General features: G+C 38.7%; 1 protein-coding gene across 1 annotated transcript in view; it reads right to left on the reverse strand.

Annotated features, from left to right (window-relative positions):
- ATP6V0D2 (ATPase H+ transporting V0 subunit d2) overlaps positions 1-4,114 on the reverse strand; it is a 53,403-nt gene extending 49,289 nt beyond the window's left edge. Inside the window, exon 1 of the mRNA XM_003940497.4 lies at positions 3,839-4,114. Within this exon, the coding sequence (XP_003940546.2) occupies positions 3,839-3,968 (130 nt within the window). The 5' untranslated portion in view covers positions 3,969-4,114. The remainder of the gene's footprint in view (positions 1-3,838) is intronic.
- Between the last annotated feature and the right edge of the window lie 15,266 nt (positions 4,115-19,380).

Genomic DNA, 19,380 nt, shown 5'->3' on the forward strand with positions numbered 1-19,380 from the left:
AACAGCAGTGTAACTTTTAAAAAGAATGTCCTGTGCTCTTTTAAAGTTATAGTTTAGGTTCGAAGTCACTTTTAAAGACCCTAAAGGTTCTTTACAGATACAACCTTAAAGCAATACCAGTGACAAAGACAATGGGAACTAATTTTCTTCTTCTGTACCTAGGAAAGACTGAGTCACAGTGGATCCAGAGACTGAATCAAGTCATAATTAGTCAGGGGCAGGCCTCAGAATACATGAGTATTTCTTACCACACTCACCCACTTATGCACAAAAGCACATTATGAATACTAACACTTTTCAAAGCGTTGCCGGACGATCTTTATTTTCTCTCTTCTAAAATTACCCAAAACCTTATAAGTTCCTTGCAAGTTGTTCTAAAACAATTGGTTGATATCAGAACACTTTCCTTTTAAAGACCAGATGACTTAAAAAGACTAAAAGCAAATTTAATCTTTGCCAAATTAGCTCTTCTTTTATAGAAAGTGCCTGCTTCAACATATGGTATCGGAATGGTACGGTGTAACCTGTTCTTTATCCATAGTTTGCATGGTGTATATTTTGTGCAAAAGCAAACTGAAATCCTTAAGCCCTTAACTTCTATCCCAATAAGTGTGCTTGATTTCTTCTCAACTTTGAACCTAGGTCGGGGCGGACTGAGTCTCCCTAAGTACATTCAGAGATGCGACAGTTGCACTGCTGTTCACACACATTTCTCAACATCCTATGAAACGATCAGGTAGAACACTCATTATTTTCTATTTCAAGATGGAGTAGACATCAACTCAACACAGACCTATTCATGTATCTTCAATTTATACTCAGGAGGCAATGGGATATTTTTGTGGAAATGGAGACACGGATAGCTCTATCCATCCTCCATCACTGGCAGCCTGTTAGGTGGTCACAGCCATTCTAAGCCCCCGTGTCCTCAGGTAACGGAGGACGTGAAATTCTTGTATAGATCTGTTTTCTTAGCAGTCATGATAACCCGAATATGGTTTGATGACTCATACTTGATATTTCTGGGAGTCTCTGAACAGTAGATTGGCACACAGCTTCAAATGTAGTTGAGAAACAAATAGTTGAAAAAAAAAAAAAAAGGATTGGAAAGAGAGAGGTAGAAATCATGAGACGCGGTGTCAATAAAGCAATAGAGCACAGGCTGGGTGGCTTCGGGTGGTTTATTGAAGCACAAGCTGTATTCTTGAGGTCTCTGAGAGGGTTTGAAATCTTTTCTTCTCTCCCAAACCGAAAATGAAGATACCGGATTCTGCTAACAGTCTTCGCAGAGGGAAGATTCTGTTAATCTCATTTCTCCCTCCTTCTATCTGTCCCCTTCCCTCAACGAGTCTTTGGATTAAAAGGGACCTCAGCAGAAAATATAAGGAACAATTTTTAAATTCCTGATTTTTATCTTTTTACTTTCTAGAATTATTTTTTGTTTTTGTTTTTTTTTTTTTTTTTTTTTTGAGACAGGGTCTCACTCTGTTGCCCAGGCTGGAGCACAGTGGTGCAGTCACAGCTCATTGCAGCCTCAACCTTTTGGGCTCAAGACATCCTCCTGCCACAGCCTCCCAAGTAGCTGGGACTAAAGGCATGCACCACCATGCCCAGCCAATTTTAAAAATTTTTAGTAGAGACAAAGTCTTGCTATGCTGCTCAGGCTGGTCTCGAACTCCTGGCCTCAAGCAATCTTCCCACCTTGGCCTTTCAAAATACTGGGATTACAAGCATGAGCCACCACACCTGACCTAATTTTTATAACTTTTTTTTTTTTTTTTTTTGAGACACAGTTTCACTCTGTCACCCAGGCTGGAGTGCAGTGGCATAATCTACGTTCACTGCAACCTCTACCTCCCAGGTTCAAGCAATTCTCCTGCCTTAGCCTCCTGAGCAGCTGGGAATACAGGTGCCTGCCACCACGCCCGGCTAATTAGAAAAAATTACCCGGGTGTGGTGGCAGGCACCTGTATTCCCAGCTGCTCGGGGAGTAGAGACGGGGTTTTATAGGCACGAGCCACCTCTCCCAGCCTAGAATTCTTTAGATGGCTTTAGATACGGCTTCCCTTGATTAGCTGAATTCTTTTGTGAGCAGGCTTTTTTTTTTTTTTTTTTTTTTTTTATCACAAAGATATTTTATGTATTCCTTGCATTTAAATTTACATTCCTTAGCTCATTTAAGAGCTTGGCTGAAAGCTAAATAAAATTCATTAAAAATGGCTTCTCTCAGCAACACTTAGCCCTGTGTTCTTTATTTTATGCAGATTTTCTATACATGATTAAAATTCTCCAGTCACCAAATTCCCATTTTAATATGCTGAAATGATTTAGGATTTGGAGTTTTACTGTAATTATTTGTAGCCAACAAAATTAGTTATCTGAAAGGCTCTTGCTGTTTCCAATGCTAATGAAAGGCAGGGTTTGTCCTAACTTGGGTCGCTCTGTCTGAACTCTGGCTTTAACTGGTCAGAATTACAAAGAAGTGGCCTCAGGACCCTTCAGCCCTACCTGAGGAGCTGCAAAGTCACCTTTAGAAGGTTCTTTGGTTCATTTTTGCCTTCTAGTACCCTTTCTAGGAGGCTTTATTCTTAGCGCTTTCTTGCCTTTTCTAGAAAAATCTGGAAGCCTTAAAGCACCTTATTATTGGCCTATATGGATTTTATAAGTATGTTTCAAAATGAGTGAGTGTAGCTGTTTTTAATAATAAAAACGCTGTTACAAATGTGGAATCTTTGGTAAGGTTTTGGGGGAAAAATGTGGTTTAGAAATACTTTCCACTTGTTGAGTACTTATTGATTATAATTGAGAATGCTGAGGCTCAGAGGCTTGGAGCCGCGGGCCACCTACCTAGGTATGGCAGAAGTCAAATCCAGGACTTTGAATACAGGGCTGGCCCCAGCAGTAATGTCTCTTGATTTTTTTTTTTTTTTTTAACTTCAGTGAAAAGTAAACTTCAAAGTCTTAAATCAACAGATACTGAGAAATGTGATAGAATATATTCCATAGAACAAGATTTTAAATATATATATTTTTTCTTTGTCATAGACCCCTTGGCAGTTTGGAAGCTGTTCTCCAAATAATGTTTATAAATATGTAGAATGAAAATACACAGGATTACAAAGGAGACCAAATATTTTAAAATATAGTTACCAAAATGTCTTTAAAATGAATCTGGCTGGGCGTGGTGGCTCACACCTGTAATCCCAGCAATCTGAGAGGCCGATGGGCAGATCACCTGAGGTCAGGAGTTTCAGAACAGCCTGGCCAATGTGGTAAAACTCAGTCTTCACTAAAAATACAAAAATTAGCCAAGCCTGGTGGCAGGCGCCTGTAATCCCAGCCACTCAGGAGGCTGAGGCAGGAGAACAGCTTCAACCCCGGAGGTGGAGGTTGCAGTGAGCCAAGATCACATCACTACACTTCAGCCTGGGCAACAAGAGTGAGACTCCATCTCAATAAATAAATAATAAAGGATGAGTGTAATATCTAACTTCAAAATGGAGAAAACATATATGACATTGCAAGGTAGCTGCAAGACTTTAAAGGGATCTGAAAACATTGAATTTTTGTTGGTGGCAATGTCACAGATACTACGTATCTTAACCACCGTGATTTGTTGTCTACATTCGTAATGAAAGATGTTACTTAGAGATTAGAAATAGAGATGTAAGTTTTTTTTGCCTCATTCACGTTTGTGGACACCAGAAATCCGGGCAGCAGGAATAAGGATCTACTCAGAATTCTCAAACCGTAGGATTATGTTTTTCTCTCCATGCTTCTGGAGAGCGACATCATTTCCTTTCTTTTCTTTTTAAAGGGTGAGAAGAGCTACACTTACCTTCTAGGGTCTCACACTGGACTAGGTTGATGTAGTCCTGCTGGGTCAGGAGGCTGGCCTTGCATCCTCGAACCAGGCCCTCCAGGTAGCCATGGTCCACGTTGAAGTACAGCTCTGCACCTTCCAGCATGGGGGAAGAGACTGCAGCCAAGGCGGGGTGAAACAGCTCTCTAGTCCTGGACGGCCGCTGAAGACTTGGCGCCAGCCTGGGAAAAGGGCGAGTAATTATCAGGCAGCACAAGCCATCTATCAGGTGATAGTCAGGGTTTGTGTGACTAGTTTCCTCCGGTTTCAGTGGCTCTCAGCACAGCACACTCAGCCCTGTTTTTACAGCAACAATGAATCAGCCAGATGACCCAAGTAAACCCAGGCAATAAACCACCATTGAGATAAAGAGATGTGAGAGTCAGGAGAGAATCCAGGCTCAATTCTCACCGTCCCACAGTTAAGACCTTTCCCAGCTTTGCTACTGGGAGGCTTCAGACTTCTGAGTGTTTTGTAAGCATTCCTAGCCCCAGTTGAGCTTTCGACTGTAATTTACACTAATCCAAAATTTCTTAAGGACTATTAATAAGAACAGAGGGTCTTTTAATAAAAATAATTTAATTTAGGCCAGCGTGGTGGTTCACCTGTAATCCCAGCACTTTGGGAGGCTTAGGTGGGCAGATCACCTGAGGTCGAGACCAGCCTGACCAACATGGTGAAACCCTGTCTCTACTAAAAATACAAAAATTAGCCAGGCTTTGTGGTGCATGCCTGTAATCCCAGCTACTTGGGAGGCTGAGGCACGAGAATCAATTGAATCTGGGAGGTAGAGGTTGCAGTGAGCCGATATCGTGCCACTGCACTCCAGCCTGGGAACAGAGTAAGAATTACATAAATAAATCAAATGTGACTAGGCAGTTTGAAGAATTATGAGAAGCTAATTCTGCTACACAGTTCATTTTTAAGACAAATGGTCAGAAATGTCCTAAAATTGCCAGAGGCTGGTAGCTACTTTCTAGCCAGTCTAAGGGTGTAGCCCAGAAAACAATCCTGGAAGCAGATACACAAGGCTGTAATTCTATAATAATAAGCCACTACGTCTGCAGAATTGGACCACTTATAAGGCACTCTATTTTCTTTTTCCCACTTCAATCTCATGACTACTCTGTGATGTGGATCTGCGTGGACAGTATTATTACTTAAGTCACAAATAAGGAACCGGTCTTCAGAAGCTGGGAGGCAGCTCAAAATGCACAGCTGCTGGCTGGGCTAGGTGGCTCATGCTTGTAATCCCGGCACTTTGGGAGGCTGAGGAGGGCAAATCCCAGGATCAGGAGATTGAGACCAATCTGGCCAACATGGTGAAACACCGTCTCTACTAAAAATACAAAAACTAGCTGGGCGTGGTGGCACGTGCCTGTAACCCCAGCTACTGGGGAGGCTGAGGCAGGAGAATCGCTTGAACCAGGGAGTCAGAGGTTGCAGTGAGCTGAGATTGCACCACTGCACTCCAGCCTGGTGACAGAGACTCCATCTCAAAAAAAAAAAAAAAAGCACAGCTGGCAATACAGTAAGCATTTAATGAAGCTGGGACTTATAATGAGTTTCATGCTCTGAAAGGAGTGCTTGTTCTTCCATATACTGTATTTAGCTAAAAAATTATGTCAAATATCCTGAATGTTATTTGCATATACAGTGTTTCATATATATTGTGTCAAATCCTTAATTGGAACTAAAGTGCCAGAAATTCTCCTGTCTCTATCACAGTATTTTCAAACTGTTTGGGAGAAGCTACATAAGATGGAATCCATGTAAATTCCACTTTGATTGCTGAAAATCACAGAGAATCAAACTTACCTTTACATAGTGCCCAGACTTTGAAAATATTCAGTAAATAGTAGAGGCTCTCATTATTATGTTATAATTCTCTGCTCCACCCACTGCAATTCCACCATTAAACACCCTAAGTGTGTTTTTTGTTCAATCAATCACTTACTTATCACTTTTGTGGGTCTAAAGATGGTTACATATCAGTACTTTTATAAAGATCGAACTAATACAAACAAATAAACTATAAACACCAAGCTTACCTTTTCCTAATTATTTTACTATGTTACTATTATTTATATACTTGAGGTTATTATATCTATTGTATCTGTAAGGTAGATACTCTATATAATGAGGTGCTGTCATGCGTCTTTTCTCAACTCTGAGTTTAAAGACAATGATGGTAGCCTGCAGCAGACGATAGCAGGAATGAAATATTTACACTATGAAAATGGGCAAATGCTACAAGTCAGGGTTTGGTTCATTGTTTGGTTAATTGTCCAGTCTTAAGAAAGTGATGGAGAAAATGTTAATAAAGCAAATTCAAAGTATGTAATGTTTATAACAATTATAATGTGAACTGCAAAATATTTGAAGAAACGTTCTTTTGGTATTTAAAAACTGTTACCTGATTCAGCAAGGAAGCCACTCACTTTATGAAAAACAAGTGAAGTTTTAACATATATCTTCATTGTTTCACTTTATATTATTCTTTAATGTAAATAAAAATATTAGCAAACGTTCGTGTTGGATATTCACTTATTTGTCAACTGCAAGTATAGTTTGGATACAGATAGAGAATTGAACAAACAAAAATCAATTAAAAGGGAATTTTGTTGTTGTGTGTGCAAAAGAACTTTCCAATTTGCCATATTTTACATGTATATATACAGACAAGTTTCAATGCATCTTTAAAATGATAGTCACCCACATTTTTTGCTATTGTGAAGTTGCTAGGTAAGGCAGCGAAGTGTTCCCCCTTCTCTTCACATTGTCCTTCTCACTTGACAGAAGCAAAAATGTCTCACTCCTGCAAAAGTTACTTATCATAAATGCCATCAAGAGTGGGCTTTGGTGTGTGACGGGCATGAGTTTGTGACTCCCTCTCTCTAATGGCCAGTGTTTTTATGTGTAAAGTGGAAATAATAACACCTGCCTCACAGGTTGTTGCAAACATTAAATAAGATAAAATCTTTAACATGCTTAGTGCAGGTGGGCATGTGTGCTGAGTACTTGGTGGAGAGAAGCTACAGTTCTAGTCACCCATGATCAATGACAGTCTGAAAATATTATATGGAAAATTCCAGAGATAAACAATTCATAAGTTTTAAATTTTGTGTCATTCTGAATAGTGTGATGAAATCTCTCTCGCCAGCCCCCCACCCCCCACCCCACCAAACTGCAGAACATGAACCCTCCCTTTGTCCTCCAGGCTACGGGCACCCGCTGCCTGTGAGTGACTTGGTAGCCATCTCAGTTATCAAAGCAACTGTCAACGCAGTTGTTTTGTGTTCAGGTAACACTTATTTTACTTCATAATAGACCTAACATGCAAGAGTAGTGCACCTAATTTATAGATAAACTTTAAATTGCACTGGTATGTATGCACAGGAAAAAGCAGAGTTTGGCATCCATTAGGGTGGATGAGGAGAGACTATGGTACAAAAACCACTCTAATCACGTTTATTTATTTATTGAGAAAGAGTCTTGCTCTGTCCCCTGGGCTGGAGTGCAGTGGTGCGAACTCGGCTTATGGCAATCTCCTCCTCCTGGTTTCAAGCAATTCTCCTGCCTCAGCCTTTTGAGTAGCTGAGATTACAGGCGCCGGCCACCACTCCCCGTTAATTTTTGTATTTTTAGCAGAGATAGGATTTCACCATATTGGCCAGGCCAGTCTTGAACTCCTGGCCTCAAGTGATCTGCCCTCCCTAGCCTCCCAAAGTGCTGAGATTACAGGCGTTAGCTACCATGCCCCGCCTGTTACCACTTTTGAATTGAATTTTTTTCCCCCATTTCTTAGACGGTATTCAGTAATTAGACTGAATTTCTTAAATCCAGGAACAGTGCCCATACATTTTTCATTTTTCTTTTTTTTTTTTTTTTTTTTAGAGACAGGGACTCACTGTCACCCAGGCTGGAGTGCCATGGTGCAATCATGGCTCACTGCAGTCTTGAACTCTTGGGCTCAAGCCATCTTCCCACCTCAAGCTCCTGAGCCGCTGATACTGCAGGTGCACACCAACAGTCCTGGCTCATTTTTCTCTCTCCAGTGCTTAGCAGCATGCCTTGCGGGGTGGTGGGGGGTAGAGAATTCAGTACTAATTTCATAAATTAACTTGAGTCAGAGTTTTAAAGTGACTTAAAATTAGTTTTAGAATCTTTAATTCTCTGTTTCTCTAGGAAACATACTTGGTAAGTGTATCTGAAGAGTGAAGGTATTTTGCAGTTTCATAGCATAATGTACGTACATATATAATTGTGTATGTGTGTATATCAGTATAGGATTTATTGTGACTTTCTGTCAATTTCAGGGGCTCCCAAGAGTCACTATCTGTATAGCATTAGAGGATCAATTTAGTCTGCAAAAAATGGAGACATTCTTTGGAGAGGTACAGTGACTGTTATTCTGAGCATAACAACTTTCTTGATGCAGTAGGTTCTTTAAAGCACAATGAGAAAACAAAGGAGGGGAAGGCCGCTTCCTGCACTCATACCTCCGATGTCTTCGATGCAGCTAAGGTGGTCCAAAGCCTTGCCGACTCTGAAGTAGTTGTCAGGGTGGACAGTCATATTCACCCTCAAACAGCCCCTGGGAGCATCTTTAGAGGCATTCCGTGGTGATACACAGTGCTCCTCAGAGCAGATCTATGATACCATTGTTAATAGCCAGTCAAAGGCCAGGTCAAATCCCTTTCCTACGACTACCAGCACTTAGAAAACAAACAAACAAACAAACTTTAAAACTTTTTAGGTGGGGTACAGTGGCTCACACCTGTGATCCCAGCACTTTGGGAGGCTGAGGCAGATGAATCACTTGAGCATAGGAGTCTGAGATCAGCCTGGGAAGCATGAAAACACCATGTCCTTACAAAAAATGCGAACAAGCGAAAATTAACTGGGCGTGGTGGCATGTGCCTGTAGTCCCAGCTACTTGGGAGACTGAGGCGGGAGAATCGATTGAGCCCTGGTGGTTGAGGCTTCAGTGAGTCTTCATTGCACCAATGCACTCCAGGCTGGGCAACAGAGTGAGAAACTGTCTCAAAAACCAAAATAAAAAACCAAAAACATCCCAAAACAAACAAACCAAAACCAAAACAAACTTTTACGCTTTTTACTATGGAAAATTTAAATATGCACGAAAGAAAACACTACTATAATTAACACTCACGTATCTATCACCTAACTTGAATTATAGACCATGGCCAACCGTTTGTCAGTTATGCCAGGGGTCAATAAAGTTTTTTCTGTATAGATCAGGTAGTAAATATTTCAGGAATTATGGGGCATCCATCTCTGTTGAAACGACTGAACTTTGCTATTGTAGTGGAGAAGCAGTCATATATCACATAAATGAACAAATGTGACTGTGTTCCAATAAAACTTTATTTACAAAAACAGGTTGTGGGTTAGATTTGACTTCTAGGGTATAATTTTCCAGCCCCTGATCTATATATAACTTTGCTCACTTTCTTCCCACCCTGAATTATTTTCAAATAAAACCAAGATACAATATTTTATCCATAGACATTTAAGTATCTCTAAAAGATAAAGATCCTTTTGCAATATAATCACAATTATATTAGCATACTTGAAGTTAGTCCTTAATATCAACAAAATCTGGGTTGGGCATGGTGGCTCATGCCTATAATCCCAACACTTTGGGAGGCTGAGGCAGGTAGATTACCTGAGGTCAAAAATTCGAAACCAATCTGGCCAACATGGCAAAACCTCATCTCTACTAAAAATACAAAAAATTACCTGGGCATGATGGCAGGTGCCTGTCGTCCCAGCTACTCAGGAGGCTAAGGCAGGAGAATTGCTTGAATCCAGGAGGCAGAGTTTGCAGTGAGCTGAGGTCACGCCACTGCACTCCAGCCTGGGCAACAGAGTGAGACTCTGTCTCAAACAAACAAATAAACAAACAACTACAACACCCAAAATCTAGTCGATGTCCAAATTTTCTCAATTGTCCCATAATTTTTATTTTATTTTTTGCAGTGGATTTATTTGAATAGGAGACACTACAATTAGTTGACATGCCTTCCCTCCTCCAACCCTGCTTTTTAAGAAGCTGGTAGGTCATGTATCCAGAGTTTTCCAGTTTCAAATTGACTGGTTGCACCCTGTGGTGTCACTGAACTCGTTGTGGTATCCCCTGTAATTCCTATAAATTGGTAGTTAGATCTGGAGGCTAGCTCACATTTATGTTAGATTTTTTTTTTTTTTTGTAAGAACACTCACAGCAGTACTGAACCCTTGCATCAGAATGCGTGCAACATTTGTCTCTCACTTTTCAAAGCATCCACTTATGATCACCACTTATTAGATCCACTATTTCATTAGGAATAACAAAATAATTATATTTTTCATTTATTATTTCTTCATTCATTAACTGAAATACTTCTAGAAAAAAGAAACTACATGGCCGGGCGCGGTGGCTCACGCTTGTATCCCCAGCACTTTGGGAGGCCTAGGTGGGCAGATCACCTGAGGTCAGTAGTTCGAGACCAACCTGGCCAACATGGTGAAACCCCATCTCAATAAATAAATAGAAAAATTTAAAAAAAAAGAAACTACATCAATTATTGGTTACCCTAGTATACAGTTTGTAGAGAAAAGGCAGGATAAAGTCTTAACTTACTCCACTAACTTAACAACTTTAAGATGATGAATTGGTTCCTGGCATCCTCCAAAAGTGACCAATTAGGGGTTCTAAAAACTAAAGATATTATTAATATACATATTTACACATGATTAACATGTTCTTTTGATATAACTCTGGCAGGATTTTTTGTGTTTGCTTTGTGTTTTTTTTGGGGGGGGCGGGGACAGAGTCTCATGCTGTTGTCCAGGTTGGAGTGTAGTGGCGTGATCTTGGCTCACTGCAACCTCTGCCTCCTGGGTTCAAGTGATTCTTCTACTTCAGCCTCCTGAGTAGCTGGGATTACAGGCAACTGCTACCGCACCTGGCTAAGTTTTGTATTTTTAGTAGTGATGGGGTTTCGCCATGTTGGCCAGGCTGGTCTTGAACTCCTGACCTCAAGTGATCCACCCACCTCAACTTCCCAAAGTGCTGGGATTACAGGCATGAGCCACTGCACTCAGCCAACTCTAACAGTTTTTGATAGCTTCCTTGCTTTCTGTAATGACTGGATCTTCCAAGCTCATTTTGTACAATTTTTTACCCAGACCTAGAATGAGCCGTTTTCTGAGAAGCTCCGGCTTAACATTGCAGTTCTTATTCCTGCTGCTTTATTAAGATATAATTGACAAATAAAATTTGAATTTATTTACTGTATAGAACATGAGTTTTTGATACGTGTATACATTGTGAAATGATTATCTTTTTTGTGGCTAAATATAGAGAAAAATTTAAGATCTAGTCTCTGAAATTTTAAGTGTACCATAGAGCGTTGTCACCTATGCTCACCACGCTGCGTGTTATGTCCCCCAAATTTACTCACCTTGTCACTGAACGTTAGTACTCATGGACAGGCATCTCATTTCCCCCTTCCTCCAGCCCCTGGCAATCAGCATTTCAATTCTACTCTCTGTTTCTATGAGTTCCACTTTTTCAGATGCCTCATGTAAGTGAGATCACACGCTTCTTGTCTTCTTAATCTCACTTCCGTGCTTTTTTCCCTCGGCTTTGTTTCCAAAGGAAATAAAATCAGTATCTTGGCTATCACAATAGCCAAGACATGGGGAAACCCAATGTCCATTAATGGATGAATGGGTAAAGAAAACTGATAAAACAAATATATGTATATGTATATGTGTGTACATATATACATATATATATATATACACGCATATATATTTGTGTCTCTATGTGTATATAATGGAGTATATCTTATTTATTATCATTTATTTAGTCATAAAAGAGAAGGAAATACATTTGCAACAACATTGATGAACTTTGAGAACATGGTAGTTCTTTTATTAAAAAAGAAAATTAAAAAAAAAAAGAAGATTGGGATCTCACTATATTGCCCAGGCTGCCCACCTGAGCTCGTGATCCTCCTGCTTTGTCCTACCAAAGTGCTGGGGTTCCAGAAAGACTGAAATTCTTAATGAATGTTCAGAAGAGTGCAAAGCCCCTGCAGTGTGTGGATGGTATAACACGTGATGTGATGGCCCCATCCTCCTCTCTGGAATCTCAAGTGAGTGCCCAGGTGGCAGATTTCTAAAAGCAGATGTGCTCAGTAGGTAAAAGTGCTTTTGTGGATGGCTATGTGGTTACCTTTCCTTAACTTTCCCTCCACTACTTAAGTTTTTTCTAGTTAGAACATTTCAAAACAAAACAAACCTTCCATATCAGTCCAGGAAGGAAGTGAGTTATAAGGCCAATATGAACTTAACTCCGGGGTATGTTCTTCAAGGATTCTAACTTGACTGAGGCAGATTACTTGAACAAACTTAGCATGTGACTGTCTTCAGTACCAGAACACTGCAGGCAAACCTGATTGTTCACTTGACATTGATTCAGAACAGATATTATGCTCCTCAGCCAGAGCACCCTCAGGGGGTGTTTGCTTCTGGCTGTTTGCTCCTGGTAAACAGAGAATTTGTGAACTGTCACCAGAATCATTGACTTTCTGGACTACTTCACTCAGAAGGATCTCTTATGTTTGGGATAGGAAGTCGGACCATTTGTACTTTGTTGATTTTGGCAATTTAAAGTTTTAAGAGTATTTTAATATTTTCTTCTTCCTGAAGAGAAGACTAAAAGAATTTCAGGTGTTGGTTGGCCATTAAATCTACCTTGGCCGTAATTTGTAATGTGTTATTTGTCCTAATGGTTTACCTTCTATACTTTAACAAAATATGTTTGCTATTATATATTAATTAAACCTGGACCAGATTTTGTTCATCTTCCTTCGTAATATCTCACTGTTCTTCTGTGATCCTATTTCATTTCTTATTACAAATCTGTCCAGTGGCAAGAATTTTTATCTGAATTAGAAAAATGGAAAAATTATTCATATTTAGATAAAATGTTTATACAGGTATAACTACAAAGCAAAGGTAAAAAGTTCAAAATCATGGAATAGCTGTATATTTCAAATACTCAATAGCATTACTTAGTACTTTAATCCAAATTCTATATGCCAATTGCAGTGAAATGATTAATCACCTGGGAAAGATGATAATTTTTGTCTATATTTTATTGTCCTTATTTTCTTTTCTGCTCACTAGAGCAATGCATACTTTTTACAAAAATTGAACCATTACAAAAATATATGAGATAAAAGCTGCCTAATGCTACTCTTAAAGAGAATCTCTGATAACAATTTGGGGGAACACCAAAATTGCTTATTGAAGCACCAAAGTATTTGCTTGAGGCGACCGAAATAATTTTTCAAAGTGTCATCTTGATTTTGAACCACAAGAGGTCGCCATAACATTATAGCAAACGTCTGCATTTCGTTCCTCTCATCTGTAAATGTTTAATTTGAAATATGTCAAAGTTTTAACAAGTGGCTTCAGGTTGTTTATGTAAAGAGATTCTTTAGATATCCCACTAAGTCTGAAGGAGTTCTGCTACTCCCTCTTACTCACTCCCCAAACCACTGTTGGGCTTCATCACAAACGTCAAGCCCTTCTCCTTCCTAAACAGCAAGTTCCTTTTTATCTTTTTGGCTGTTGTTCCGCACTTCGTGTATGTTTACATTTCCTCTGTGTATTCACAGTGACTTATTTTATTTTAAGGATCCATTAGAGATGCTCTGTAAAAGAAGAGTGCTCTGTGTGCAATAGATAATCAATATGTCATCTTGGACAGTCAGCAAGAGTATTAACACCGTAAAGTCTCCGAGAAGCCCTTTAGAATTAAAGGTGTTTAACTTTAACTCAGTGTTTTCCAAACAACTGATTGGACAAAGCCTTTTTTTGTTTAGGTAATTGTATTAGTCCTTTCTCACACTGCTGTAAAGAATTACCTGAGCCTGGGTATTTTATGTTTTGTTACTTAATTTAATTTAATTTAATAGAGGCAGGGTCTCCCTATGCTACCTAGTCTGGTCTTGAACTCTTAGACTCAAGTGATCCTCTAGCCTCAGTCTCCCAAGGGCTGAGACTAAGTAATTAATAAAGAAACGAGGTTTAATTGGCTCATGATTCCGCAGACTATGCAGGAAGCGTGGATGGGGAGGCCTCAGGAGACTTACAGTCATGGCAGAAGGTGTAGAGGAAGGAGGAGCGTCTTACATGGCCAGGGACAGAGGAAGAGAGAAAGGGGGAGACACACACACAGCTAGACGTGCATCTAGACCTTGTGAGGACTCTGTCAGGAGGCGGCCCCAAGGGAATGGTGCTAAACCGTTAGAAACCACCCCCATGACCCGATCGCCTCGCACTAGGCCCCCACCTCCCACGCTGGGAATTACAGTTCAACATGAGCGTTCTGATACTTTTAGCAACCTGAAGAAGTGATATTCTTTTGAACGTTATCTGAGAAATTCTGATTTGTAACATTAATTATTTTCAAAGTGTTACGAAACTTGTGTATCCACTTCATGTTTAATCTGAATAAATTATATCTTTTGCATTCGCATGAATTTAAAAACGTGTATTTCAGAATATGTATTTTTAGAGCTTGATAGTATTTTCTTCTCTCTCCGAAATATTTCCTATTTTCGCTTTTTGTGTGTGTGTTTTGATGGCAATGATCCCAGGACCTGTCTTGCTACAGCAGTAACTTGTATGGTAATTACATAAACTAATGATGAAAAATTCACCAGCGGGAATTGTAAATGGCATTATTACTCTGAGAATACTACTTCTATGAGAAATAATGAATGAAGAAAAATTAATGATAGGCAGAAAGGTCATTATTTTACATTATTATAAGGCTATAAAATGTCACAGAAGAAAGATTTGTAATCAGAAAAGGTTTTGTGCTAACAAATCTTGCCATTTTAGTATACAAAGAGACCTCAGTGCCATTTGATATAATGTCACACCATCTGCAGAAATAGGAAAGATCTCATGGCTGAGGCTGATCATTAAATTTTCAGATATCTTCAAGTATTAGAAATATCTGTTTCCTAGCAAAGCAAAACGTATTCCCATGAAACTAATCTACTGGTTCTATTTCTGCAATATATAGGTTTTCCTTTTTGAAATGATTTTTCATTTTCTGGAAAATAAATTTCTTGTTGTAAGAGTTCTCCAAAGACCCCATGGTATAGAATGATAGAACATATTGGCAATGACAGAGAATTTAGGTCAATAAAAACAGTCTTCTTACCTTAAAGAAAGAGAAATTGAACTTCTAAAAGGTTAAGAACATTTTTTTAAATGTTAAATTAAATTAAATTAAAAATTTGTAAACATCTTTATTGAGATATGATTCAATGCCATAAAAGCCAACCATTTAAAGTGTACAATTCAGTGGTTTCTTATATTCAGAACTGTGCAATCATTCTCAAAATTTAAGTTTAGAACATTTTTATCACTGAAAAGAGAAATTCCATATCCATTAGTACTCATTTCTCATTTTCTCCCTCCTGCTTTCCCCCAACTCTACACAACCGCTAATCTATTGTCTCTATAAATCTACCTATTCTGGACATTTCATATAAATGGAATAATATAATTTGTGTTCTTTCATATTTGGCTTCTTTTGCTTGGCAAGATTTAAAGATTCATCCACGTTGTAGCATATACCAGTACTTTATTCCTTTTTATTGCCAAACAATATTCATTTCTTTTTTTCTTCTTTTTCAAATCTGCTTTTTAAAAAATAATTCAACTTTTATTTTAGATTCGAGGGTACATGTGCAGGTTTGCTACATGAGTACATTGCATGATGCTGAGATTTGGGGTACAGATGGTCCTGTCACTCAGGTAGTGAGCATAGTACCTGATAGGTAGTTCTTTAGCCCATGCCCTCCTCCCTCTCTCTCTGCTCTAGTAATCCCCAGTGTTCCCATCTTTATGTCCACGTGTTCTCAATGTTTAGCTTCCACTTATAAGTGGAACATGCAGTATTTGGCTTTTTGTTCTTGTGTTAATTTGTTTAGACTAATGATCTCCAACTGCATCCGTGTTGTTGCAGAGGACAGGATTTCATTATTTTCATGGCTGCATAGTGTTCCACAGTGTATATATGTACCACATTTTCTTTATTTAACCCATCATTGATGGACACCTACATTTCCCAGGGCTGAGGCCCACCTAGGTTGATACCACATCTTTGCTATTGTGAATAGTGCTGTGATAAACATGTGAGTGCATGTGTCATTTTGGTAAAATGATTTGTTTTCCTGCGGGTATATACAGAGTAATGTGATTGCTGGGTTGAATGGTAGTTCTGTTTTAAGTTCTTTGAGAAACCTCCAAATTGCTTTCCAAAGTGGCTGAATTTACATTTTCACCAACAGTATATAAGCATTTTCTTTTCACTGAAGCCTCATCAGCATCTGTTATTTTTGTTTGTTTTTTAATAACAGTCATTCTGACTGGTGTGAGATAGTATCTCATTGTGGTTTTAATTTTCATTTATCTGATTATTAGTGATCATGAGCATTTTTTCTTTTATTTGTTAGCTGCCTGTATGTCTTCTTTTGAGAAGTATCCGTGTCTTTTGCCCACTTTTTAATGGGGTTACTAACTTTTTGCTTGTTGATTTATTTCAGTTCCTTATAGATTCTGGATATTATATCTTTGTTGGATACACAGCTTGTAAATATTTTCTCTCATTCTGTAGGTTGTCTGTTTACTCTATTGATAGTTTCTTTTGCTGTACAGAAACTCTTTAATTAGGTCCCCCTTGTCAATTTTTGTTTTTGTTGCAATTGCTTTTGAGGAGTTGGTCATTAATTCTTCCTCAAGGTTAATTTCCAGAATGATGCAATTTTTTTTTAAACAGACATCATAAATCAATAATGGAAGAACTGAGAGTAAAACAAAGATATTATGATTCTAGGTTAACAATTCATTTATGTTTTATTTTAAAATTGATATACTAATGATACATAATTTTGTACAAATATGAGTTAAGTATCCAATTTACCTTAGAACCATATTCTGAAATGGTGTTATTCTTTTTGGGAAAACCTTCTGCTTCTCTATTCCACCATGAGATGGCAGGCTACTGAATAGAGCACAATACAGGATCTCAGATACAGGTGTCAATGAAAAGCGTGCTGAATTGCAGTCACCAAAGACAGGAGGTTATAAGATTTGGGTGAGTGGAATTTATGGGGGGAGAATGAGGTCGTCACTTTCCAATTCCACTCTATTTCTAAAGCAATGAGATCCAGTCTAATGACTACTGAACCCTAAGATGTACTTGACTTTGGTGACCTCACATGTATGGTGAGTAGAAAATGAGAAAGTTTAATCAAAAGAACGGAGATTGATCACACAGTGTATTTAAATGTCAGAATATATCCAACATAGAAGGCCTTTCTAGGTGTATGAAAAAGGCAGAAACAATATAGGAAAAAAATGGAAAAATTTCTACACATACATTTAAAATATCTATATGTTCAAAAATTATCATAAACAAAATGGAAAGATGAGACTGACAACATTTATCTTTGAGTCCCATAGACTGGAACATCTGCTAAGAAGGGAGTATTCCTTTGGGCAGGACTGAATATGTCAAAGGGTTAGTATCTTTAATTTAAAAAGAGCACAGGGAAAACTTGAGCTCTGAGGCTGACTCAAAGAAGGCCTCAGCCCACCCCACAGGTCCAGAGTTATGATGGCCTTCAGAGTTGTCCCAGATTGGAGACAAAGGAGCTGGGCCTTTAATATCTTCTGTTTATTCGTCCTTGGGCATTGGCTGCCCCTGAAGTGAGGCATGACTTTGGGCCAGGCAATTTTTTTTTTAGCTGAAGCGTTCTCAAAGGGGAACGAGCCAAGGACTTACAGAGGGCGGGGCAGTGGGAGTAGCCACCTCTGGGTGCAGGTAAAAAAGAAGAGCGATGCTTGTAGGGAATTTTAAAACAATAGCAAACTGCCTATAAAGTGGGTTTGCTTTTCAATACAACCGTACACCATCCAGTCTAAACAATGTCCAAACTTTTGTTGGTTTAAGGTCAAAATAACTCTGGATTTTAATAATATGTATGTAAGCTTCACATTTGCACACTTTTATTAGTCATCTGTGATATTGTAATATAAGAAGAAGTATCTATCTGTATATTTATGGCTATATCTATCTATATCTGCTAACTATATCTGTCTGTCTATATTTGCCATCTATATGTATATCAATAGATATAGATTATATCTATCTATATTTATGTCTATATCTATCTATATCATTCTATATCTGTATCTGCTATCTATCTATATCTATTGATATCAATAGATATAACTATATCTTTATTGCCAGGAACTGGGGGCAGATACACAGATATGCTCCTCAACTATATCTGTCTACTATATCTATAGCTATGTCTATCTATATCTGTCTATATCTACCCTGACTTCTGTATCTACAGATATAGATGGATATAACTATAGTTGAGGAGCATCTGTACAAATATATTTATAGATATAGATATATTGGTTTCTACTCCCAGTTCCTGGCATAGAGCTTCTAAAACCTTTATAGATGGGGATGCTGTAAGTATTTTTTGTTCTAATATTTGTTCTATATTTGGTCTTTGGCCCTAGTTTCTGACACAGAGCTCCTAAATCCCTCGAAATTTCCTGGGTGATGGGATCTTTTTTTTGTTCTAATGAGGTAAATGTTGGAGGTTCCTGAAGAGCCTCAGGACGTGGGCTGTTGCCAAGGGAACCAACCATGTGATTAGAGGGGTGGGACTTTCAGTTCGTTAGGTGCTTGTGAAAAATGTAGATTTTGGGCTCTTTCCCAAGCTGAAATTTTGAGAACAGTGTTCTCGAATTTTATTGTATTTTTTTTTTTTTTGAGAAAGGGTCTTGCTCTGTTGCCCAGGCTGGAGTACAGTGGTGCAATAATAGACCACCTCAGCTTCAACCTATTGGGCTCAAGCCATCCTCCTGCCTCTCAGCCTCCCTAGTAACTGGAGGCACAGGTGAATGCCACCTTGCCTGGCTCGCTTGCTCTTTCTTTTTTTCTTTCTCTTTCCCTCTTTCTTTCTTTTTCTTTCTTTCTCTCTCTCTTTCTTTCTCTCTTTCTCTCTCTCTCTCTTTCTTTCTTTCTTTCCTTCTTTCTTTTTGTAGAAACCAGGTCTCCCTGTGTTGCCCAGGTTTAGAATTTGCATTTTTAACTAGCTCCCTGGGTTATTCTTACATTTAAATGAATTATTATTGTTTTTATTATTTGGAAATGGGGTCTCACTATGTTGCCCAGGCTGGTCTTGAACTCCTGGGCTCAAGCAATCCTCCCACCTTGGCCTGTCAAAGTGCTGGGATTATAGGCAGAAACCACTGTGCCCAGACACTGATTTATGCACATTAAAGTTGGAGAACAGTTGATAATGGCTGGGATTAACGGTGATAAAAATGACAGTACACATACTGAACTAGTGAATACTTTTTTTTTTGAGACAGCGTTTGGCGCTGTC

This window comes from Saimiri boliviensis, chromosome 15 (assembly GCF_048565385.1).
Source record: "Saimiri boliviensis isolate mSaiBol1 chromosome 15, mSaiBol1.pri, whole genome shotgun sequence".
In the NCBI taxonomy this organism is placed as follows: domain Eukaryota; kingdom Metazoa; phylum Chordata; class Mammalia; order Primates; family Cebidae; genus Saimiri; species Saimiri boliviensis.